At 47.7% G+C, this 24,550-nt stretch overlaps 7 protein-coding genes across 7 annotated transcripts; 5 read left to right on the top strand and 2 right to left on the bottom strand.

Moving 5' to 3' along the window:
- The first annotated feature begins 44 nt into the window (after positions 1-44).
- BKA55DRAFT_550517 (ubiquitin-conjugating enzyme E2-binding protein) lies at positions 45-1,703 on the top strand. Its single transcript, XM_046191275.1, has 2 exons — positions 45-709; positions 1,062-1,703. Exons 1-2 carry the CDS (start codon positions 116-118, stop codon positions 1,659-1,661), a joined length of 1,194 nt encoding a protein of 397 aa, XP_046056833.1. The 5' UTR covers positions 45-115; the 3' UTR covers positions 1,662-1,703.
- Positions 1,704-2,099: 396 nt separating this feature from the next.
- Positions 2,100-5,598, top strand: BKA55DRAFT_588600 (SNF2 family N-terminal domain-containing protein; the record flags this gene model as incomplete). The annotated part of the gene is made up of 3 exons (XM_046194818.1): positions 2,100-4,820; positions 4,868-4,959; positions 5,184-5,598. 3 exons carry the CDS (start codon positions 2,100-2,102, stop codon positions 5,596-5,598), a joined length of 3,228 nt encoding a protein of 1,075 aa, XP_046056834.1.
- Positions 5,599-7,747: 2,149 nt separating this feature from the next.
- On the top strand, positions 7,748-10,947 carry BKA55DRAFT_683142 (uncharacterized protein; the record flags this gene model as incomplete). Its single annotated transcript, XM_046198460.1, has 3 exons — positions 7,748-7,941; positions 8,573-9,298; positions 9,351-10,947. 3 exons carry the CDS (start codon positions 7,748-7,750, stop codon positions 10,945-10,947), a joined length of 2,517 nt encoding a protein of 838 aa, XP_046056835.1.
- A 989-nt stretch (positions 10,948-11,936) lies between these two features.
- On the bottom strand, positions 11,937-15,438 carry BKA55DRAFT_588602 (uncharacterized protein; the record flags this gene model as incomplete). Its single annotated transcript, XM_046194819.1, has 2 exons — positions 11,937-14,093; positions 14,155-15,438. The coding sequence occupies 2 exons, from the start codon at positions 15,436-15,438 to the stop codon at positions 11,937-11,939; spliced, it is 3,441 nt and encodes a 1,146-aa protein (XP_046056836.1).
- A 4,554-nt stretch (positions 15,439-19,992) lies between these two features.
- On the top strand, positions 19,993-21,592 carry BKA55DRAFT_588603 (uncharacterized protein; the record flags this gene model as incomplete). The annotated part of the gene is made up of 4 exons (XM_046194820.1): positions 19,993-20,415; positions 20,470-20,575; positions 20,625-21,010; positions 21,062-21,592. 4 exons carry the CDS (start codon positions 19,993-19,995, stop codon positions 21,590-21,592), a joined length of 1,446 nt encoding a protein of 481 aa, XP_046056837.1.
- A 908-nt stretch (positions 21,593-22,500) lies between these two features.
- Positions 22,501-23,713, top strand: BKA55DRAFT_532689 (uncharacterized protein; the record flags this gene model as incomplete). The annotated part of the gene is made up of 3 exons (XM_046189370.1): positions 22,501-22,513; positions 22,568-22,642; positions 23,070-23,713. The coding sequence occupies 3 exons, from the start codon at positions 22,501-22,503 to the stop codon at positions 23,711-23,713; spliced, it is 732 nt and encodes a 243-aa protein (XP_046056838.1).
- Positions 23,714-23,959: 246 nt separating this feature from the next.
- BKA55DRAFT_683145 (uncharacterized protein) lies at positions 23,960-24,527 on the bottom strand (the record flags this gene model as incomplete). Its single annotated transcript, XM_046198461.1, has 2 exons — positions 23,960-24,456; positions 24,515-24,527. 2 exons carry the CDS (start codon positions 24,525-24,527, stop codon positions 23,960-23,962), a joined length of 510 nt encoding a protein of 169 aa, XP_046056839.1.
- Between the last annotated feature and the right edge of the window lie 23 nt (positions 24,528-24,550).

Below are 24,550 nucleotides of genomic sequence, written 5' to 3' on the forward strand. Positions count from 1 at the left end.
GCGGTTCCCCAATGACGCGTGCACGGGCCACACAATTATCAATCTTCAAGTCTCGCGTCTCGCTCAAAAATCTTTAAACCGAGCAAGCCACTCACTTCAACGAAATCCCCTGAGGATGACGTCTCAAACCTCCACGATATATGCAGAACTACTGTCGAATATCAGACAAATTTCTGTTGTTGCATCACTAGTCACACCAGTCGACTCTTCGACAAAAGCAGAAATCTCACCGGAGGGCCGGCAACTCAGCGTAACACACCATGGCCATATAGAGCACGTCACTCTACCGGCACAAACATCTGTCATAGGCTCATTGCCTGTAGCCCAGATTGGTCGTTCAAGTCTATCATGGAGGCTTCCAGCCTCACCAGCAGAAGCGAGGCCCTCTCATTTCTCTTTAGAAAGCCAGGCGTTGCCATGGACATCAGTCGATATCACGACTGGCTCATCGGTAGCCTGCCGAAGCTGTGGAAGCGAGTTTGTCGCGCAAAGTGTCATAAATACATGGAAAGACTTACCGAGTGAGAACTGGGCCGAAATGATGGAATTTTGGCATTGCCATAAACCTCATGACCATGACCACCAAGATCCTGAGTCTTTGGCCACCAAAGGCTATGGTGCCAATCATGCTATATCCGCCCAACAGGGCGTTGGCTTCGTCGACCTGACATCATTCCTGTTCTCGGAGTCCGACTGCCGAGGCCTGCAAGTAAGTATCAATCCAGCAGCACTGATTTGTCCTTGACTACGCTTGGCCAAACCTCAATCAATCAATCCATGGGGAGAAAGAAGATGTCCATGTCGGTATCCCAAACCTCTCAGTGATTTGGCCATCGATACAACTCCCCAATATGAATGCACTTGTCGTTCCCACCCCGATGGGCAGTCAGCTTTCTGGAAACCTTCTTTACAGAACGGGATCCTAAGGTAATCTGAAGACGCGGCCTCTCTTTTTCATCTAACCTCTCATAGATATGAGTGTTTAGAGATTACTGAGAGGTATATTGCTCAAGAAATTGCTTGACGTTTTTGATCATTGACAGTTTACTTACACACTACAGTATTCTTCCTCAACACCAGATGCTGGGTTCGATTTATCTTCGTTGGCGCTCAATAACGACGAAAGCAAGAAGTTTTTGCACATCTTTTGCCGGGAATGCACGACAGAAGTTGGCTTGTACAATATCGCGGCATTGTCTGTCACACTGTTCAAATGGAAAATTACTTGCCAAACCAAGACCTCAGATCCTAGCCCAAGCAGTCCCGAGTGTCTTGCGGCAACTCTGCTGGCTACGATTTCGAGGTCGGGGTCATCCAAGTCTATTATCACGCCGCATATTCCTGGGAATGCAAAATCTGAAGCAGTTGCTCACCAGAACCTTCATCTCTGGGTGTTGAATCCCAATGTTGTATATACAGCGTCCTCTACCGCTGACCGCAAGACGGCGATGAAGATACTCTACAAGCATATCGATTCAGTAGAGAGTGAGAAGCTTATCACGTCCATGACCTCAGATGTCCAGGAGATAAGTTTGCCTGAGGAAGCCATCAAAGCAGCAGATGTTTGCTTGTTATCGAGCAGTCAATTACTACCAGTCCAAGAAAGGACATTCAAGGAGTGGAAAGTGGGACTGCTTGAGAGATGGGAACCTGCGTCTTGATGATAGGAGATCAATATATTTCTTGACTTGCTATGAAAAAAACTCTCTTGGTATCCAATAGAATAAATGTGTTAAAATCCAGCTGTTATCTAGATTGGCAGGTATTAATTACCCCGGTTACACAGCGTCAGTGAATATCTCTCCACAGTATGCAAACACAGTAAGAGCAACCACAAACCAGTCGAGAACACTGTGCAGCGAAGCTGCTCGAACTGTACGTTTTATCTATCTGTAGGCAGCCACTTGTGTTCTCTTCCTCTGACCAACATTCCCCTCGCATGGACCAAGACCAAGGGAAATCTTGTATCAGATCTTCGAAAAACCCTAATGAGCACATGAGCTTGCCACTGCGGACTTGAATTTGCAATGAAGAATTAATGTTCGCCCTTCTTGAAAAGCCGCCTGCTCATACCTCGTAGCAGCCTTACTCAGATCACGATGCCACCAAAAAGAACAGCTTTCATACCCGCTGGGTGTATGCCGGTCAAGAGAGCAGAGATAAAAATAGATTCAGAATGGTTCTTAGACGAACTTCGAGAATGGAGATCCTTCGGCTCGTCATCGAAAGAAATAGGCGAAGCAGACTTAGACGATGACGAACCCTTCCTCCCCGATAACTTGGAAATTGCTTTGACTCAAATAGGGACACTCCGATCATGTATCAAACTTTTCCGAGCATCCTGGGCAAAACTCCAATTTAGCATTCAGAACAACGATTCCGATAATGGCATTCTTAGAGTCTATCTTCTGCCTGATGATGTCCTACGTTGCACGGTGGACCGTTCAAATCCTTCTCTATTGAAGGCAAGAAACACTGTCCTTGGACAATTGAACTACTCACAAGAAGCCTGGGCTGGAAATCCAAACGCAATATGGTTGGACAAGCCACTCCTCCACGAAGCTGTTGTCCAGAATGATGATTTGAACGAGGGCATGTCTCTGTTGCAACTTTTCAACAAAATCCCGTCACCTACGCCTAGAATCAGCAGCATCGAGGAAACTTACTCAAAGTCTGCCATGTGCGATCTTTTGGACGGCCAAGTTCCAGGCTTGAAGTCGGAGCTGTACCCGTATCAGCGAAGGTCGTCGGCCATGATGCTGCAAAAAGAGGTACAACCCGAGCAAGTGCTTGACCCGCGTCTACTTCGCGTGAAAGATCAAGAGGGGGGATCATGGTACATTGATACTGTAGCTGGTACAGTGCTTAGGGAGCCACGATACTATGATGGCGTCTGCGGCGGCATCCTTGCTGAAGAGATGGGCTCTGGAAAGACTATCATTTGTCTCGCGCTCATTCTTGCAACAAAAGGACTGCCTACTCAACCACCTGAATACGTTTGTGCTGAAAAAGCCCCGATCAGGAAGCGTCTGGCCTCGTTGGCTGAAATGGCTGCGTCTTGTGCCACAAGGAATGCAGTTCCGTGGCAACCCTATTTCGACCTTTACAAGGCACAGTCAGGAGACGAGTATGAGAGATGCATCGAAGCACTAGAAAGAAACCCAGGGTACTACTCTATTCAGTCATCTGAAAACCGACGAACTACGAGATTTTGTACCGGAATTCAGTCCAAAAAGAAGCGGCTCTACCTCAGTAATGGGAGTATCGTGGTTGTGCCCCCAAACTTATTGGTGCAGTGGAAGCAGGAGATCAGCAAGCATACTGATGGCCTGGAGGTTCTCGTTGTGACCCGGGATCAGCCACTGCCTAAACCCGAAGACTTGTTGAAATTTGATCTCATCCTCTTCACCCAATCGAGGCTGGAGGCTTTGCTGCGACATGAGGGTGGAGTTGAACAATCTCCGCTGTCTAAGGTCCATTTCAAGCGATGCATCGTTGATGAAGGACACAAGCTTGGGCATTCGAGGATGAGCAGCAAGAGCAATATGCTTCTCGTTCTAGATGCTTTGCATTTCTCTGCGCGATGGATCGTGACAGGAACTCCATCTCAAGGCTTGTATGGAGTCGACATGCAGGCAAAAACACGACTATCTGTAGCACAACCTGAAAAGGGTGGTTCAATGCCGATTAGCAACGCAACCAGAAACTCTATCCTAGAAATGGAAAAAAGAGATCTGGAAAGGATTGGTATTATGGCAGCACTCTACCTGAGAGCCCGGCCATGGGCGAACACGACCCTGGACGTTGGTGATACCATGGCGGACTGGGCCACTTACCTGCTACTTCCGAAACACAAAAAGAATAGTGGAGGCCGTTGGGATTGCTTGAGATCAACCCTCAACTCTCTCATCATCAGACATCAGATCACAGAAGTTAATAGTCTCTTCCCAGCGGTCAACGAGAAGCTCGTTGTATTGGAAGGTTCATACCAGGACCAGATGTCCCTCAACATCTTCTCCATGATGATCATCTTCAACTCAGTGCAGTCCCAACGAACTGATATGGATTACTTTTTTCACAACAAACAGCGAAAGGCTCTCCTTCAGATTGTGCACAACTTGAAGCAGGCGAGCTTCTTTGGAGGATCTTTCTATTCTCAGCAAGATATAGAAAAAGCTGTCAAGACCGCTGAAGATTTCCTTGTAGAGAAAAAAGTACCTATCAGTGACCAAGATCGAGAACTCCTTGAGCAAGCGATTGAGTTTGGGCATGTTGTTTCCAGCAACAAGGTCAAGGCTCTTAGCAATGCATTTCATGAGATGCCGCTCAGCGTCCACGGTTTACCCCACAATGTCAGCGCATCTTGGTCGCTCGACCGTGAAGCAGGGGAACACATATGCAGCTCATCAACCATGTTGGTGACACTGCAGAAACTCATTTATAAATCAGCATCAAAACCCGAGGAGCTCAATTCTCTATTGAATGGCCGATTGATTCAAGAAGGGATCGATTCAAGAATGCGTATGCTCGCATCAGATGAGACAACAAACAGCTCGCAAATCTTAGCCGGGAATACGACACTGGGAGATGACAAACACCGAATCACGAATGCTCATGGCGTCAGTGATGTGAAAGCAGAAGTCGAAGCTACCGCTGATGGTGCACTTGGGCCGTTGGAAACAGTTAAGATTATATCCACGGTGTCAGCCAAACTTTCGTACCTGATTGATGGCGTTCTCAAGTATCAGGAAGATGAGAAGATACTTATCTTCTATGAAAACGACAATATCGCATGGTATCTAGCCGGTGTGCTGGAAGTTGTAAGGAAGGATATGCCTGTGATCAACCCAATACTAACTTCAAGCAGCTTCAAGTACAACATCTAATATATGCCAAAGGATTGACCGTACAGAGAAGATCACAATACGTCAACACTTTCAATCACAATGATGATTTCAGGTGAGTTTCTGAACCACCTTTGATGCTATGGGCTAACAAGGATGAAGAGTTCTCCTCATGGACATCTCACAGGCAGCTTTCGGCCTAGATATGAGAGTTGCGTCAAGAATCTACTTTATCAGCCCAGTCCTAAACCCTCAAGTTGAAGCGCAGGCAATTGGGCGTGCGCGAAGGATCAGCCAGCAAAAGCCGGTCTTTGTCGAGACGCTAGTACTGAAAAACAGTATAGAGGAGGTTATCTTAGAACGCAAAGAACACATGACGCAGGCTGAACACCGCCGAGTTCAATCCATTCTGGATGATGGCCCAATTTACGACTGGGTCAAGAATACCCGGATCACACCATTGCCGGGGGGCGAGTTCAGTAAAGAGGATCAGATGGCACCTCTAGATACACCGCAATACGTTTTTAGGCGAGGATTTGGAAGGACTATACATCCTGATGAAGGCTTGGTACTGGACGAGACTCCAAGATCTGATGGGAGAGTGCTGAGGTCTCTCGAGATGGCGAATATGAAGAAACGAAACACACAGTTTGATGCAGTCACAGTTGGTCGAGATCAGGGTCAACACATAGACTCGTCATCCAACATAAGGGATCTTGCCGCGCGGCCAGCGAAGAGAGTGCGGTTCGGATGAAGGGTGAAGAAGTATCCCACCTGCCCACCTACTGGGTGTGCAGAACTGCGCCACGCACTGCCACATCCCCGCACTGAGGTGTGGCGAGTGGGAAGCCTAGTTTCAGAACCAAGTCAGAAGTTGGTTAAACATTGCAGATACAAGCTGAAAGATGCACATGCACATGGAAGAGTTTGGAGTTTGGCGTCATGGAAGAAGAATTCAATTGCTAGTTGAGAGAAGCTAAGATGTATGGAGTATCGCATATAGCCACCCATTAAATGTACCTGCAAGCTAGAGACCAGCCACCTGGAAAATCAGCAACGAAAATGAACTTAGCCTGGTGTTCCTGGTTACCAAGAGCCTCAAACTTGGACAGAAAATGGGGCTGTTTGTTAGCTTCTGTAAGCGAAGCAGAGTGAAAGAGTGATGGGAAAATGACATCTTTGATGTTGAAAACAGAATATACCGTACATTGGCAGCGGTTACTTCATAACAAGGTATCCCTGTAGGCACTGTATTGAGGCTCAGCAATTGAGAAGAAGCGGTATAGAATGGTAAGTCAAGGGTTCGATAACTCTTTGTTCAGAGGGAGCACAAACCTGAGATCAATAAGAACGAGACCATGACTGTCCAGTTGTATCCTAAACTTTCAACCATTGCGGATATGTCGGTTCTCATGACGAGCCCCCCCCATAACAAATGCCAACACACCCAAGATGCACGTATGTACTGTACATATGGGTACGCATTACGGTGAACCGTCAGGAGGATTCGCATCACCGTAGTTTTACCCGACGCTTTCAAGACTTGGCGATAATTGTGAAATGCACATTTTGTGGAGGGATGGCTAGTCGATATAGCGTGGGTACCCGTACAAATCTCCGAGATTTTATGCTATTGAAATGTCTGTGTGTTTTTCTTCCCAAGGATGGAAAACATTCCCTGCTCTGATCGGATGAGAGGAGTCTAGGGGTCCCTTGTTGCACAAATGGTTATTGAGGTCCTGTCAATATGCACAAGTTTAACGGATCGAACGTCCCGAAAAGTACTTGGTACATATTTCCAGCCACAGAATTACTCTGCAGCCAACCTAAGAATTCGGTAAAGAATTGTCTGAGTTGTTGAAGGATTGAGTTGATGTTGAGGTCATGAGACCCCGCTGCGTTGGCTGTGTTTTGCTTGGTATTGGTATGGAGTTTCTGCAAAGCATAGAAAATTGGGTGTTACAAGCAGAAAGACAGGGATGAGCTGTGTTCCTGAGGCGATGCTATTTTTGAACTGGCGGTTGGGTCTCTAGGTACTCCTAAGAGGCGATGCACTGCTCAAGTATTCCGCTCTATTGATAATTCAAGCACTGGAGTATGATCATGTTAATATCGAAGTTCTCAAGCCATTTATATATTCCTCAAATGTTTACTGTTGTACAGTCCTCTACTGGTCAAACCCCAGGTCTACGTCTTCAAGATTTACAGTACAACCCCAGCAAATCCAAAACACAAGCAAGCAGGGGACAAGGCAGGGTTCTCGTTCTCGACCACCCAAGTTACGGATCTCTATTGGCTCCGTACTCTCAAACCTGAATCTTGGTTTTTCCCTGTGGCTTTGCTAGAATGGATTTTGTTTTGTGAGATCGATCGGGAGCTGCGTGCGTCACTTGAGCGACTGTGCACAATCCATAAGTTACTTAAGGTTGACGCAAGCCCGTTTCGGGAGGTTTACCAAAGTCTTGGGTCTTCTCACTTAGTACTAATACTGTACTTCTCACCTGGTCAACTAAAAAGTATATCGACTCTGCTGACGAAGGGGGCTGCATGTCTGAGATACCCCTACGCCAAACGATGCAGAGGCGTTTGACTTGACCGTGTATTTTGCATTGGATAGCTTCCAATGGTGTGATTATAGGACAAGTCTCCCTCCCTGATCAAACTTATCGTCTGCCTCTTAAGTCCTGATGTCCCCCTGAGCCGCTTCGTCCTTGTCCTATACTTCAACAATCATATTATTTCTTCGGTTACGATATTATCGACTCTATTGGTCCGGCAGTCAACATCGGAACATTATCACGACAATCTGGTGCAACATAAACGAATATCGATAGACAAAAAAAAAAACACCCTGTCACAATAATAGCCTCCGTCGATCATCTTCAAACTCCACATTAGCGACCATGTTCGAGGTTCAACATAACCACCATGGACAAGACTTCAAGCGCTTCTTTCATCATGGTCGAAGCTCAATGTCTGCCATTGAGGATAAGAGGGCAGAAGAGTTTAGGAGACATGTCTGGGCGGTTACTATGATTGATGAGGATCCATTGGCAGGGAGTGGGAAGAAGAAGAACCGCCAATCGATTGACCTTGTGTGAGTAAAAGAGTTTCTTTCATTATCGTCCGTCACCTGTTTTACAGTCAGCTATACTCAACATCCCATTCCTATACCACGCAACATAATGCATTGTCTATTTTATAACCCCTTCTTTTCTATTATTCTCCCTCTCTTCACCCTTGGAAAGTTCCAAAGTAAAACCCCTAGAAGACATCCGGAAGAAGAACAAGAACGCCTCATCTCAATCAGCCCCTAAACCCGGCGTCTTAGTGTCTTGGTGTTGGTGTTGGTGTTGGTATTGGCCGCATGCGACTCCCGCTCTAGCGCATTCAGCTCCAACAGCGAGGCTCTCACATCTCGATGTTTTTTTAAATTACATGTCCACATTTTCCCCTGCGTGGCGCTTCAAGCTCCCTGTCTACCGCAAAGGCACAGCCAAAAACATCTCTCTGCCTACGTCAGATCTTTGTCTAAAGAGGCCAATTATGCCTAGTTTAGGCATTTGCGTGTACCATGGGGAAGTGGTGTGATTCTAGGACTTTTTTCTTCTTTAGCACCCATGTTGAATGATATACCTACGATTTCCGTTGACTCGCGGAGGTTGTTGTCGTTGTTTTCAAGCACACGTTTTTTTCTTAATACTAATAATTTGATTCTATTTGTATAGTCGTCCTGGTTCAAACAAACTGAGATCGAAAAGAGCTTCTGCATATGCTGGATCACCGCCAGTAACAAAGCCCAATGACAAGCAGCACAAGAACCAGCTCAAGCTCGACACTACTACAACAATGAAGGACCCTACAGTTACTGTCCGGCCTGTTCACCCGCCGTATTTTGGCTCACCAACAGACCTATCTTCAGTTCAAGAAAATGCTATCAACGCTTTCCTTGCAAACACCGAATCTCCAAAGAGCAAACAAGACAACTTTGCCCCAACAGCGTATCCTCGACCAACATATGCTGTCCTCGAAACTCCCCTAGCAGATCCTACAAATGCGAAGGCAAATGCGGCCCTCAATCGTCCTCGAAAACTGTCCAACAACTCAGTTACGACTGCATCGTCCTTTCAATCTCGAGAAAGTATGATCTCAGCAAGACGAACGCCTTCTTGGGGAAACAGAACGAGAATGGAAACGAACGAATCGGCATGGCGACCTGAGTATATGTATCAACGACCAATGCCTATCAAGAAACTGTCTTCTTCACGAGTTCCCCTTCAGCCGAATGAGCTCTTTGCCAGATTACCCTCAGAGATCCTCTCAAATATTCTGGAACAATTGAGAGATCTTCACTTGGAGGACAAAAGCGGGAGCTGTGCAACTTGTTGGATGCGAGATGCTTGTAACGTCGCAGTGTCTTGCCGCAAGTGGTACAGGCCCGCTCAAATAGCACTGTAAGTCAGCATCTCTTCCAACCACACAAGAGAAAAAACTAACTGGTCTCAGATATCAAAACATCCAACTTGTAGGCCCAGACTCAGCAACCCTCAAGAAGAAGTTCAAAATGACGCAGGGCGTTCGTGTCCTCATGCTCCGGCGCATACTCCGCTCTAATCCTCACATCGCCGGAATCGTTCGCGCACTTAAAGTTCCGGCCCCTGAAATTGTCGCCAAAGGCTCCGGAACTGCCGAATATGAGGATATTATTGCGACGCTCGTCATGGCGTGCCCCAATCTCGAGAGCCTCACTGGTCTATCGGTTACGTACGACCACTCCTTCAAGAAGATCTTCCATGCGTTGTCAACAAGACCCATGTTAAGAGAAATGAACTGGCTTGTACAAGCATCGCCGCATCAGAGACAACAGAGAATCCAATCGAATACTCAGCAGCTTGGTTTGGTAATGCCTGGAGAACTCAAGCCTTCCCAGGAAGCTGCCTTTTTGACATATCATGATAATTGGTCTCGCCTGGAAACCTTGACTGTACATTGTCTCCCAGGAGCTACTGTCACGCCCGAGACCCTTCTCACATCAACACTCAAGCGTCTTCCGAACCTCAAACATCTTCATCTCTGTAACCTACCGCCCAACAGCTTCGACGACTCAACTCTCCTCGCCCTACCGCCTCTACACTCCTTGACGTTATCTCACATCAGCGGTATAACCTCGAGCGGGCTATCATCATTCGCAACGCAGTCCTCCAGCCTTCATCTGCGTAAGCTTACTCTCCGACACACGCCTCTCACATCTCTCGCTGCTCTAGCGCGCATCTTATCTAATTTAAGAAACTTGGTCAACTTTTCTCTGATTCAGACTTTCCCACCCGTCATGCCGGAAAATGATAGCTTCGCACTCTGGATGATGCCATATCTTGCAAACAACAGTGTTCAAAAGCTCCACTGGGATATCACCAGCCATGCTACATGCGTCAATGCAGCGGATGATATTCTCGCTCGTAGTATCGCTGCAGGGGGATTTCCAGCTTTGAAGATTCTTCGAGCTCTTAACGACCCAGACGGCATCTTTCAGGATCTTTGCTACCCCGTCGAGAGAATTGATCTTCCTTCTGATCGATTCCGAACCGCCGAACAACCAGAGAGCTCATCACCTTTCGCATTTCCTCCGAGCTCGGCAAGCCCAATGTCTCCCACGCGGTTGTTCAAGTCCAACAACTCACCTCTCGCTTCTCCACGGACTCCGATATCTCCATTCGGCGACACACGCCGCCCTTACACAAGCCTTCATACCGCACGGCTTGCCGCCCAAACCCGTCTCGAAGCAGCACGTTCCCGACCAAAATTCACCGTCAATGTGATAGATGAGGACGGGACTATCACTGAGACCTTCTCCATGGCTGGATTCATTGGTACGGCTGGAAGCCCAATCAAGTACCACCTTCTCCCCGACCGGGGTACTACAGACGACAAAGGCGGTCTTATTGATGTGAGAGATCTAGAGAGTGATGCTGGTGAAAGTCTCGCCGGTGGCAGGGAAGGATGCACTGGACGCTGGAATATGCGTGATGGCATCGTGGCGGATAAGAAGGAGAAAGAAAGATGGTGGCATACAGAGAGAGGCCGGTGGACCAAAGTCACTCTTTGAGGGTGCTCACCTGAAAATATACCAAAGGTCTTGAGGGTATAATAGCATGGTTATGATTTACGGCCGGCACGTATGAGGAACTGGAATGGAATGGCACGGTATATATTCATGGGAAGTCCCGAGGTTCAGGGACATCATCATATGGCGTTCTCGCTTACATTGGTAAACAAGATTGGGCTCATAGCATAGGCACATCAAATATATATGAATAAATAAAGAGAATGTCAAATGACATTCAGTCACAATGTTCACATACTTTCCAGTCGCTATATAGATTTAATCTTAAAGATATAATGTAAGTGTCAATATGTAGTATCGGAATCTCCATATTGGCTCAGCCAAAGAACATAAAAATAAACGCAACGTACGTGTGAACCCATGTATTTAGCTCAAGTAATTAAGACGGAGGCTACCAATGCCACCGAATAAACGCCGTTGTGCTCTGCCTTGCAATATCAATAAACTTGCTGTATACGCCAAAGCCTTTCATATGCAAAAAAAGTAAACAATTAAACATTTTTTTCTTCCCGCCAATTAAAGACATTGTTTCTATCAACCATGTCTAAGTAAAAACAAGATAGTTATGATCCCGTCCCGACTACATATCTGTGTAGATTTTTGATTTTGTTCTTCTCATGCTAAACGTCGTTAAATAGTAAAAGGGCTAGGTTCTTGTGCCGCCCAGGACCTCCTTTCCAAAAGTATGTGATGTTGCGTATAAGATGAAGTAGATGAGAGAGAAAAGGAAAGGAAAGTGAAAGGAGAAGTAACAGCCCGCAAAGTAGTCAAAATGTACTTCGCAATGAACCTTCGGCTGAGGAGGTCGTCACTCTATTAAGGTTGCCGTGATTGGATAAAAACACGCTAAAGCTGGCGAAAAGTCGTGCACGCATACAGAGTGAGAATCCGGCAGTTAACTGTACCAAGACGGAGCTCCAGAGCTCTTCGAATGACGCCGGGGAAGTTCTGATCAAGAAAACCAACTGGAATTAGAAAAAGCGACTCTTCTTCTTTTCTTTCTTCATGGCATCGCTGCGCAAGATATCGTCGAAGGTTGCGCCGGTCTGCTCAGGAGGAGGTGACTCTGTTTGAGCAAAGCCCGGGTGGCCAAAGGCGGCCAGGTTACCCACAGATGAGTTTCGCGAACCCATCATGAGACTGGGGGGACGTCCTCCCAGAGAACTGCTACGCTCTCCGAATGGGCTTGGGGGCTGGAGAGGTACAGGCTCCAGTCCCAAGGCGATACTGGATCGCCAAGCTTGATTGGCTCGGTTTCCACCAGGGGAGTGAGTTCGAGGGCGAAGAGAGCCCGAAGGGCTGCCAATAGGAGATGGAGGAGTGTTGTAACCGTTGCCAAAAGATGGTGGTGGTGTGGGCATAAAGTCATCATCCAGGAACATGGACCGTGGGGGCTGCAAAGGTGACAGCGAAGGTTCAGTTGGTGCCTGGGCTTGAAGTCCTGAACCGCCGCTCTCCCACTGAGTAGCGGCAAGCCAACAGTGACTTCGATGGTAAGTGGCTTCCACGCTGAAAAGAACGGCATCTTGAGAGAGCTCGACCAAGCCACCTGTACCGGCCACCTCATACCACATCTTCTTGACTTGCTGATCCGGAACCCAGGGAGGGTTACCCAGAGGAGGCTCACAGAGAAAGTATTCAACACCCTCAGTGAACTGCATGCCTGGAGCATCCACAACCAAGACAGGAAGTGACTGAATCACAACGTAAAGGAACAACCAGTAACCAATGCGCTGGTCAGCAAAATCTTGAGGCGTCTTGCCTCGAGCCTCACGAAGCTCAAACTCCTTAAACTTGTCCAAGAAGGGAACCTTGGTGGCATTGGTGTCATAATTGTAAGCCTTATTTAACATGAGCATGAGTTCATGTTCCTTGATGTTCTTGTCGAATTTTGCCTGCTTCTTAGGCGACAGCGTATCGTAGGTTTCCAGGATGGATGTCGCAGTAGGTAATTGCGGGCAATCGTAAGGAATGGGAGGAAGAACAGGCGGTTTCGAGCGATCGAACTCGGACATGATGTTTCGCAGTGCAGACATGATCATCTTGTCGGGATCGTTAGAAAGTTCAGGAACAGCATCCATGATTCTCGAAGTTCGGTTGGTGCGGTCGACGAGCAAGTCATAAAGAGCACACATGTCAGAGTACAAAACCTTGAGGACAAGTCTGTTGAGACCGCTCTCAGAGAATGGGTTCTTTTTGCTGCTGGCTTTGGGTGGCCAGTTGCCGAATGCTGTCTTGTAGTAGCTCAGAGCGAAATTTCGCATCTTGGTGAATGATTGCTTCCACACCTTGAAGCGGACGCTTCTAAGCTCTGACATGGAAGTTGAGTTTGCAATACCTGAGAAAAGTGCAGGGAATTCGAATTGCTCCAAGTGCATATTGGCGTTATGCTGGCGGTTACTCAGATCGGTACTGGCACGTTCCAGGTTCGTGCGTGTCTTTTCCGAAACCTGGTTCCATAGAGGAAGCTTCAGATCTTGAATAGCTGGAAGCTTGCCCGCAGCATGGGCAAATGCCTCATTGTAGAGATCGGCCGATCGCATGCGCTCACCCAGAATCAATGCCTCGAGCGTCTTCTCCCGGCTGTTCCGGCAGTCCGCAAGAGCGTGCTGGTCCATGTAAAACTCGAAACTGAGATCAACAGCGTCTCCAAAGGTGGTACCATCATAACTCGTGAAGCCGTACTCTTCTAAAAGTTTGGAGATCTCCACAAAAGCGTGGAAGTTGGTAGGGCGAGCCTTAGTCGCAACGAGAGGCTGTCCGGTCAAGAAAGCAAACAGGTTGCGGATAGCAATTAAGCGATCCATGTCGGGTGGTGTTTCTTGGCCGGGAGTTCCAGTGGGAAGATACAAGTGGAGGCAATCATCATATCCGTCATCCGGAGCAGGAGGGGAGTTTGGTGGAGAGATGAATCGGTTCGCATCTTCGGCCGTCAGGCTGTCACGGCCGCTGAAACTCCTAGTTCGGTCTCGACCCATAGGCATCTCTCGCTCTCGCTGAATAAGTTCATTGAAAACCCAGGACGAACTGATTGTGAATTCTTGAACCTTGAATGACGGCCCGAAGCCACTGCCCTTGGGGTAAAGGTAGACAAGCACAGCTCCGCTTTCGTTCCAAAGTTCCGGAACCTAATCGAGCGCAAAGATTAACTCTGAAACTGAGTTTCAACGGTAGAGCAACGTCACTTACCTTTTCTCCGTTCTTGAGAAACGAAGCATTGTACTCAGCTTGTGTATCGTCGGACAGAACCCACGCCGTTGAGGTATTTGCGTTGGAGACATCCATCGAGTTTGACCGCGATCTTCCACCAGGCAACCAACTTCTTCGGAGACGACCCCGCGTTGGGCTCTGGCTCGCATCGCCCTTTGATGAACCTGGTCTGATGGCGAGGGGTGTGGAAACTACGCGGCTCTTGGTGTTGCTGTTGCGGCTGTTGGGAGACTGGACTGAAGATGCGCGGCGACCACGATCAGGAACTGGGGAAGTTTGTCGAGTCTTGAGAGCCTGGATGGAGTCGCCATTGGAGTTGCTAGATGTATGCTGGAGGGAGCCACTTCGTGATCGAGCAGCGGGGTTTTCCTTTCGCAACTTCCCACTACCACTGCTGACATTATCTGAAGGAGAAGTAGGAATCGGAGGAGGAGGCATGTTAGGTTCCTGGGGGCTCATGGTGGCTCGTTGGACCTCTGGGGATGGAGGAATCGGCGCCATGATCTGAGGGTGAGGGTTTAATGGGCCATCGAGGCTGTCGCTGCCGCGGGTTGGAATCGAGTCCGGACTAGGCGGGGAACCAGCATGACCAGGCTGGTATTGGCCATGAGCCTGGTGGGTGAGGGCGTCGTGGTAATCGCTCGTCATCCGAACGGTGGAGTCGATGATGCTGGGAGAAATAGACGAGGCACTATCGTCAACAGTTGTAGGAGGGGTTGCAGCGGTGTTAGCGGTGGTCGAAGTATCCGTGGGAGAAGAAGATTTGGTGGGTGCAGGAGAAACAGCGGCTGTGGCAGCGGAAGCGGGAGCGGAGGGCGCCGCGGGTACTGGAGGTGTTGGTACAGGTTTTGGTGTAGTTGAATGTGGTGTAGGCTCAGATGGCAGAACGAGCGATGGTAGAAAAGATGAAAGTCGATTTCTCCAGCGAGTTGAACCTTTGGTAGGAGAGAGGTTTGTCGTCGACTGGGATTTGGGCAAGGACACTTTTTGAGTTGAGTCGTTGCGTTTACGAATAGTCTTTTGCTCGGCGGAACGAGGACGGTTGTGTTGTACAGCGTCTTGGTCTTGCTGCGAGTTGGAGCCCATGTGAGGCAAGTTTGTGGTGGACTTTGAAGACCCAATGTTTGAACCACGCAGGTGAGCCAGATCGGAAGTGTTTGACTTTTTTACACTCTTGCGAGTAGAAGATGAAGAATCAGGATCTGTGTTTGACCGCAGCATAGAGGGCATTATAGAAGCCCGGAAGGACCTGCTCGACGTCATGACGGGCAATGTAATTCGTTCGTCCTAGCAAGTAAATGCAAGAGGTGACCAGATCGTCCAGACGCCAGCGTTACATGCAGCAAAGCAGAGGAACAGGAAAGGTAGAGTATGCTAAGAATGGCAGCAGAGGGTGCGTGTGGCAAAACGAGTGACAGTTCAAAGAGAACAAGGCAATGCAAGGTAGGGCAAGCAAGGCGAGCTAAGCTATGCAAGCTTGTTCAGGCAAGGCAGCAAGTAAGCTGGTAAGTAAGAAACCGGTAAAAGGTGTGTAAGAGGGGACCGGCGGATGGACAATTCTTTATGTCAGGGAACTGCCAGCAACAAAAGAAAGAAGAAAGAAAAGAAACTGAAACTGAGAGCTTAACGGAGAACTTGACTTTCAGACTGGAGTGGAAGAGACGGCAACAAGCGTCAACTAAGAAAAAAAAGTCAGGCAAAAGCCCTTTTCCACTAGAAACTAAGGTAGGGAATACGCAGGGCACACAGTATTTTAGTCTGTGGCTGCGTGTCAGATCTAGGACGGGTCTTCCCTGCGCCGGGGACAAGCCCCCCAAAAGATGGAGACTCAAGGCCCATAAAAGGCCTGGGAAAGCTTGACGCTGGCTGGTTAATTAGCAGGTACTTCAGGTACTCGCCTGGTACTTGGGTGGTTTTGCTGCTACTTTTGGGTGTGTCTCTGGATCAACGGGGTCTGGTCCGGGTTCGGGGGCTCGGGACTTGGTGGATACGCAATGACGTTGCCTGCTTGAGTGTGAGTGCGAGTGCTTTAGAGGGGTTGGCTTCTCCTAAACTGAGGGAAAAAAAGCCCAGAAAGACGGACGACTACGGGCTGAACGGGAGCTGTCAGTCAAAGACATTTGAATCACCAAAACCTCCGCTGATTCAGTTGACTTGTCAACTGTGGAAGCCGGATATACCGTGTCTAGAACAGTGCGCTATCCACATGCATGCATCTGTATTCACCCTCTCACGATGGGATGCCATGTCTCTCTTTTCTCCAGGCCCAGACAGGCTCGTGCTTGTGCTCTGCTCATGTTTATCGCCTTGTTACTCGTGTTGTGCCGTGTCGTGTCGCAGGTGCTGTAGTTTAGCTACGCCGCTACCAATACCATTACGGATCCGTGACAATGGAAACGAGGCATCCAATTCGAATCCTTGAATCCTTTTCATAGCAGCGGGTCATTTCTGGTCTGGGCGCCTCATCCATCTCCTGACTGATGACAAGTGGAGAAGACATTTGATTCACCACAAAAGCCAAGACTGAGACTTGAAAGGGAGAGAGAGAAAGACATTATCTAATGTCGGCAGGGAAGCGATTGATCAATTCATATTATTAGTCTGTTTGAAAGACGCTCGGTTATGAAGTAATTGATCCTGCATTTTGCAGCTTCAACATAGCTTCCCTGGTAAGCTAGCTGTCTATATTGCGATGATGCCACTTATTGTCTGGGAGTTGAATGAATAAATACCACATTGAACGACCCTCGAGACCCTGCCACTTCGAAACATGCGCCTAGGGTTCCTCGTATTTCAATGTTTGATCTACAAACCTCTGTAAATCTCTGAGTCCCTAGATCCCTTCTATTGCACCAGCATAAAACGCACCTGAGGGCCCCCCTCACCATCAACAGCTGAGGCATGGCTGTGAATACTGAGAGGAAGCCTTCTAGAGCAAGCATTGCGAATCTTCATTGCCCAATGCTCAGTCCAGGGTGGCTTTGGCCAACGGTGCGCACATTTCTCCTCAGGGATGAGGTGAGGTGCTTTTCTCTCTTGTGAGTGTCAAAGTGCATGGGGTCGCCGACGACAAGGAAGTCCGGGGCGTTGAGAAAAGGCCGAGAAAAATCAGTGTGCAACATAATTATTAACTAGTGGTGCTCATCTGGTGCAATTAGCTGCCGCTATGGCGAGTTCAAAGATGCAGCTGTGGTAGGCAGAGTGGGATTGAGCCTCAAGGGCCTACGCAGAGTAAACACACTGACACGATACGAATGGACCCTGCGTGTGGTACCTGCAAGTACCTGAGAGTGACTTTAGACATCTGATGCTCAGATTGTTTATGATGATCCTCAACCAGGCTGAATTGGTGTTGAGAGTAATGCAACAGTACGGTTGGATTGGCTTAGAGATTGGAATTACATCTCCTTGATGCTTCATTACTTGGCCAGTACCAGCACTATTATTATGCCAGGGATCGGAGAAGCAGGATGGATCAGCGAGAGCCAACCGTCAACCCCACGGTCTCCCTGTCACTCACAGTGCTTGGCCGTTTCGAAGTTTCAGCGTTTCCTTCTGGGCGTTCCCCCGAACGGTTGCCTCACATTTAATACCAGATAACAGATTGAGGTTGTGGGTTTCTAGTCTAAGATTATCAGTTACGTACAATTCGATCGCTCAATTTCCCCATATCCGGTCTAATCTTCTTGCTGTTGTTTTGTCTTCGACTACAAACTGTGATCTGCAGGAAGCAAAGTTTTTGGGACTCCCGGGAATCAGCCACATCCCGAAACAGTCATGTTCCTGGTGGTTGGTCTTGGTATTGATCTTGTGGCTGCCTTCTGCCGTCGACGACACCCAAACCGGTTACATTTATCGGCATCGGCACCTCGAATCATCAAAAGTCCTCGCTTCTTATTCACCACCATCATAAGCTTCACCTGTCGTCATTCCCATTGGAGGTCAAAACAAAACTCGTCATCGCAGTCAGAAATTGAGAAACTCCAATAAGTCTCGCCCTACTTCAGACTCCTGCATTGGCCCCCTATTCCCTCACATCGGAATTATCTTATTCCCATTTGTCTGTGGCTGGTTCTCGCCCTCATAAGATCTGCAAAAACCAACTCACAAAAATACAACGCCCAGCCGTGGTTGGCCGCTCTCAACAGAATGGATCGTCTGGCGCAGAGGTTGCAGTAGGAAATCAATAAACTGGGGAAATCTACCCGGTTACGATGTTTCGCTTCTCGTATTTCAGACCGACTTGACAGCACATGATGGGTAAATATCGTATACTCAAGACAGATCTCCATCAGTAAAGTCTTGGAAGATTTTAGACTTCGGTACCCGACTCGTACTCTGTGTTCTCCAGATTCCTCTCGGCCGACTCATGTGTGATGTCCAGCGGGCCAGCAGTTACACGAGTCACCAATTGCGCCTTAGGGGAAAGTGTCCGTAAAACAGGGGGCTTACGGTCCATGATCATCGCCTCTAACTCATGCTCCTCGACCCAAACAAACCTCAGGGATTTCGTCGACAGGTTACAACTTACCTGTCATCAAGTACGTGCCACCCCGGAGACCGAGCTCAATAATTGACGCCGCAGTAATAAATTCATGTGTGTGTGTGTACAGAAATGCCTGTCAGAATGGCGCATGGCGGTACGCCTCATGTTGTGCTTCACAATCCAGACCATCAGGTTGGGAGTTGATTATGGAGATGATTTGGACAGTGAAAAATAAACCCCCAATTGCCGCACACTACACCACAAAGGTACATCAGATCTCCAGGCCAGCTGCGTCATACTTTAGACCCCTGGCTTTGGTGCTCCATCGGTCGTTTTTGAGGGGCTTAGCGGTAGCCGAGATTGGCTCTGCACATCAGACAGAAAAGGGAGAGAGAATCCATTTTGCCCAGGAAGAGACGAAGGATCGTGAGAAGTTGTCGAGATTCTAATGGCTCCTTAAAGTCTTGGCTCCGTCGTCGGATCCAGTTCTCGGGTGCATGCTCGTCTGCTGCGTCTGCATGGCTGTGCTGCTCCGTGTCTGGTACCTTTTTATAGAACATTCCGGAAAATCGTCCCACCCTTGTAACCTGGTCTGGTGTCTGTTCGCCCCAAGAAATACGCCAAAAACGGCCATGTGGATCTTTATCCCTACTGGACGAGACTCAGCTCGGCGCCTGTGCTGTGTTGTTATTCCGCTGACCAAAATTTTGTGCACTTTGTCTGAGACGGACTGTCGGATGAACTCTCGTACTTGTGATCTAGGCCCACTGCATTCATTGTAACACTTCAGGTGTAGACAGAGATAGAGTAATAGAGTTGCAGGAAATATGCATATTACCTATGCCCGAATCTTATTACTGAAGTGGGTTTGATCAATGCTTCGTGGTATCATCATTGTGAATGTCGGCTTAATTTGGGAAACCCAACAAGTGCTTATACGTAAGATACTAAAGAGGGCGGTCTGGACCCCAACATACATTCCAATGCGATGCTTGTCTTCAGCCATCCGCAGTCAAGCTTGTTTCAGTCAAAGTCTATGTTTGTACTTGACTCGAGGCATCTGTCAAAAAGGGAAGGTTTCCAAGCATTGCTATTCGTCTCTCAGTGTATGCAGTAGCTTCACGTGACGTAAACTTTCCTATTATGGCTCATCCAAGCTCTCACCGAGGATCCGCTGTTTAGCTATGGTCTGATAGGACAGTAGAGGCCGTTGCCCCGCCTTTCCCGTTATCCTAATGACTGATGAAAGGATATCACAAGTCCAAAGAATAGGATGTCTAGATGATCTTGATCTACTATCAACTTATAAGTTCTTGAAAATGGAAACAATGATGCTCCAAGAAGAACGCCTTGAGCCATCCTCTCCTAAAGTTATTGATCTTGAAGAGTTCCTCGACGTTGAGCGCCTCTGTGAGGGAACTTCAACACCCTCAAAACCAGCCCAACCTTTTACACCTTTAAACGAGATCCCTATCCCTGCTGCCACTAGCGAGCAGGAATGTTCCGACAAGAAGAGACAAGATGATACACAACGTGGCCATGAGAGAAATCGATCATTTGATCAGCCAAGGCGCAGAGGAACGCGTTCAATTGTCTCAGTCCCTGAATATTCTGTTATATGTTTCCCCTCTAACCCCACCAAACCCGATGGTATCAAGAAGAAGAGGAAGGACTTTGATGAGAAAAGGAGGCTTGAAGTTGCTCAAGTCCGGAAAACCGGTGCTTGTTTCAGATGCAAAGTTCGAAGAATATCTGTATGTCTCATTGACTTATACCCAAGCACGTACATACAGAAGCTGACCATTTAGTGTGGCGTAGGGGCTCCATGTCAAGCATGTGAAAAAGCGGCTGGTATTCTTGGAACTCAGTTATGTATCCGCGAGAAGTTGACGAAAATGAGATTCAGCTCAGGAGGTAAGACTGCATCTGACCGGCATTTGTTTAAGTCGGCTAATAGTTTCAGATCTTCACTATATCGATTATACTGCGAGGTTGCTAAACCAGGAGCTTATCGCAGGCACAACTCATCTTGGACCACATCGAAAAGTCTCCTTGTCCATGGACTATCTTGACAATCCAGCTCTAGAAGTTGAAGTGCAGGATTATTATGGAAACACAACACCACCATGGTTCTGTTGCTGGGTCGTGACAGACCAAGTCGGCGAGCAAGTCGAATCATATCGCCAAGAAAGCGCCCGCTATGCCTTACCGCAGCTTCTTCCACCAAGCCAACTGATTGACTGGGTCGAAAGAATGATCGTTCATCAGGATACCCGCTGTATAGGCTTCCAGCAAACCATGGATTCATTCATATTGAGGTACAGTCAATCGGAAGCATCCCTGCCTATGGTAAGCAAAATCATATATTGACGCCTTGCTCAGCCCACTTACACGACATAGCACGGCTTTGTCCGCAAAGTACACAGGCTCAATTGCCTAACAAAAATACGTTTGGGTCTCATTCTTTGCGTGGAAAGGGAGGGGAATATGACTCCGCCCTCTTGTGCGTTGCATACCCAGTTTGGCCAGATCTCAAAAGCGGCCTCCCAACCAATAGAGAAAGAAGTTCTTCTTGAGCTCGAGAAGATTGTCTTTGGTACTGCAGGTATCGGGCCTGATAACTCAATAGCCCTCTGGGCCAGCCTCTGGTGTCTGATCCTGATGTATCGGAAACTGGTCCACACATATATGGCCTTCCAAGAATTCCCTTGCCATGTACCTGAAGATTATAGCGGATTTCCAGAGTGCAAGTTAGAAGTCGGGACGCATTTCTATCACTATCTCGTATCTATCTACGCGGCCCTTTTCCGCGTAACCAGTCCGCTTTATGCCGACTTCCGGGTAGCTGCAACACGCAAGCTTCTCAACGATGACGAGTCTCTCATTGAAGCCTTTATGAGCTTACGCACTGAGAGCTTCTATTTCCGTTAGTGGCTTTAATTTTCTCTATGGAACAAGAGCTGACTGTTTCTTAGAAAGAGAGTCGATGTCCATGTCAGCATCACACGATCAACTGCTGCGCAGAATGATACTCGATCGAGAAGCGGGATTGAAACCGAAACAACTAAACATAACGTGATTGTTTCTGTTGCTCAAGTGTTTTGGTTCAGTGGTTGTGTGAGCTTAGATATCGTTAACATCAAACCGTACGAATTATATTACGTTTAATAGGCAACCCGAATGGTTACCATGACGTACAAGTCAGCAAGCAGCCGTCTTGAAAAGCATTATATTAAATAAACCTTACACAGTCTGACTCTATTATTAATTCGCAAGAATTGAAGATGCACAGTCCTCTCACCTTAAATGTAGCTCAGATCGTGATAATTTGCTCATAAGTAAGATCCATATTAGTAAAAAGAGTTACCATCTTCTTATGTTGATTATGATTTATTACTTGCAGACTGATATATAGTTATATGCGCCGCCTGTATATATCCATCAGACTCTCCCCTCACAATAAGGGCTCATTATTACTTATATCGCATCACTGGAGTTTGACTATGATATTGGGCAAAAGACCATTGAAACCAGGAACATCTATAGTGATTCTCATGATACATACTCCTGACCTCTTAGAGAGAATAATACATGAAGGGGGTTCAAGTTTGGAGTTTAATGCAGAAATATAGATCAAGAGCTTTGAGGTTCCGTTTTCAAAACAGCACCATGCACCTCAGGAAGGGAAGGGGATTTGCGGAATCTGCGTCTATGGAAGTTATTCAAAAACCAATATCTCGAGCTAAGAACTAAGTTCAGTTGACCTCGGCGTAATATCTTGCACTGACTTCGAGAAGACCAAAAGTAGCAGCAAACGATCACGCATCAGAAAGACCATAATGCAATGTATCAGTGAGGAAAGTAGCAACTCATGCACAAAATGGTGAATGCTTGAATTCATGCTAGCCATTCATTCTCAAAATCCACCTATAGAGGTCCAGAAGAAGACAGTTCTTGCCGAATGGGAAGGAGGTGGTTCGGGTCAAGGGGAGGCAAGAAAACTTAGGGTCTCTATCCTAAGTGATCAAAAGACTTAGGTAAATCTAGTATTGAATGAGTAGATCTTGGACTACCTTGGCTATTTTTCGCACCATTCCTTCAGGTCAGAAGTTTTCTTGCTCCCTGAGGGGTTGTACTTGCTGTACGGCAAGGGTGAGGCAAGGAGCACACCAATGCGACTTGAAGCATATCAAGCACCTTAAAGAATCAATCTGTCCGATAACAGCAGAGCAATTACGGTTATATTGAAAATAAGACTCTCCTTTAGGTATTTCTGGCCGAATCCATAATCACAATGGGCGCACTCTGATTTCGCTGGAGACTTCAGCTCTTAGTCGAAGCTAAGTCGAAGTGATCGAGAGCGACAATTGGTTTCAGGGCAATGCTAGCAAACTTGGACAGCTCGCAGGGGACTCGATACACCATACGCCAGCAAAGACTCAAGAAGTACTTGGCAGAGTTGCCCTAACCCCTGGAGACCTTCTTAACCTGCCACAGATCCCAAAAAGGTTTGCCCAGCGTATTGTATATCTGAACGTCGCTGTTAAGGTTGGCACTGAAAACATCGCCCTCGAAGAGTCAATTATCTGCGGTAAACGACCGGTGAAAACATCGACAACACCACTCACCCCATCCATGCCCACCAAGATATATATCGGCTCCTCAATTGCAAAAGCAGGAGGGTTCAGTCGTATAGATATGCATGAGCGAGAGATCCATAATGCAACTGCAACTGCGACAAGGGCGATGTATTACACCTTCTGCAGGAAGGAGTGTGTTGCGCCCAACTTCCGTATTGCAGGATTGTGGCAGAATCCTGCTCTGCTCAATGGCCAGGCTTCAAACCAGGATATCCAACGGTGGCTTACAGTGTTCTTCGAAGGGTTGCTGATGTTGTACCTTGGAACCTACCATGAAACAAACAAGATCTATGGTGATCGAGCCTTCCTCTGTAGCGACGGGTCGTATAGGTTAGTGCGAGAGGTTCGGGAAGGCCTAGGTCTTCCCGACTTCCACGCCCATTCGTTAAAACAAAAAAAGGAAATGTGTTAGGAACAAAATGGGATGAAATATACTAGCTTTACTGAAACACTTACCTTACTTTCAAACCATTGACCGTCACTTGATACTAAGCTTTCCAGAAAAAGGGCTTCACGTTGATGCACATAAAATAGTTGTTGATAATGGATTTATTATGAGGCTAAATCCCTAGTGAGGGGGATAAACACTGGTTGTAGTCTCACCCTCCTTTCCATATGTCCCATTTTGATTGTTCGTTGACTCAAAAGTTAGACCGCTTCACGGGAAGACCGGACTGCGCCCAGGGGGTTTGTTCTCAACTTCGTCGGCAACTTTGGCCATACGCTCCGCTTCAGGGCGAACACACGAAGCTCCAAGCTTCAATTGCGCGATGTGCAACGCACTGTCTTCGGCGTCGATGGTCGGCTGGGGATGGGAACCTTCACGAGACCATTTCTTGATGGCCCGGCAGGCGTTCTCCTTGACATATTCTTTGTTGAAGTTGGTGATGCGGCGTCTCTCGTTGTCATCATAGTTCCAGACAGCGTCGGCTCTCACGGTGACTTCTGTCATGCCATCCAGGAGGCATACGGCATCTAGGGGCACTCCTGAGCAGAGGAAACCTTTCCAAGGCCAGAGGATGGGCCCAGACTCGTAGTTCAGGGTAAGTCCAAAGTAAATTGGCTGCCCTGCGCATCGCTTGGGCTTCTGTTGTCTAGTGCCGCTTTTGGATAGTGGAAGGGTGAATACAAGTGTGCCAGCTTCGATATGCGTGTCTGCGATCTTTTTCTCAGCAATCGCGGGTCCTTTGGAGCCCGCTGGAGAGAATTCCACCCTGAAAAGACATTGAGGAATTTGTTCCAATCTCCA

The sequence above is a fragment of the Fusarium redolens genome (assembly GCF_020744475.1).
Source record: "Fusarium redolens strain MPI-CAGE-AT-0023 chromosome Unknown BKA55scaffold_1, whole genome shotgun sequence".
Lineage (NCBI taxonomy): Eukaryota > Fungi > Ascomycota > Sordariomycetes > Hypocreales > Nectriaceae > Fusarium > Fusarium redolens.

Excerpts from the sequence above, each read along its gene's own strand:
- BKA55DRAFT_550517 (XM_046191275.1), top strand. The coding sequence starts at position 116 with ATGACGTCTCAAACCTCCACGATATATGCAGAACTACTGTCGAATATC. Across the intron at positions 710-1,061 it reads CCGACTGCCGAGGCCTGCAA|TATTCTTCCTCAACACCAGA; the intron begins GTAAGTATCAAT and ends TACACACTACAG.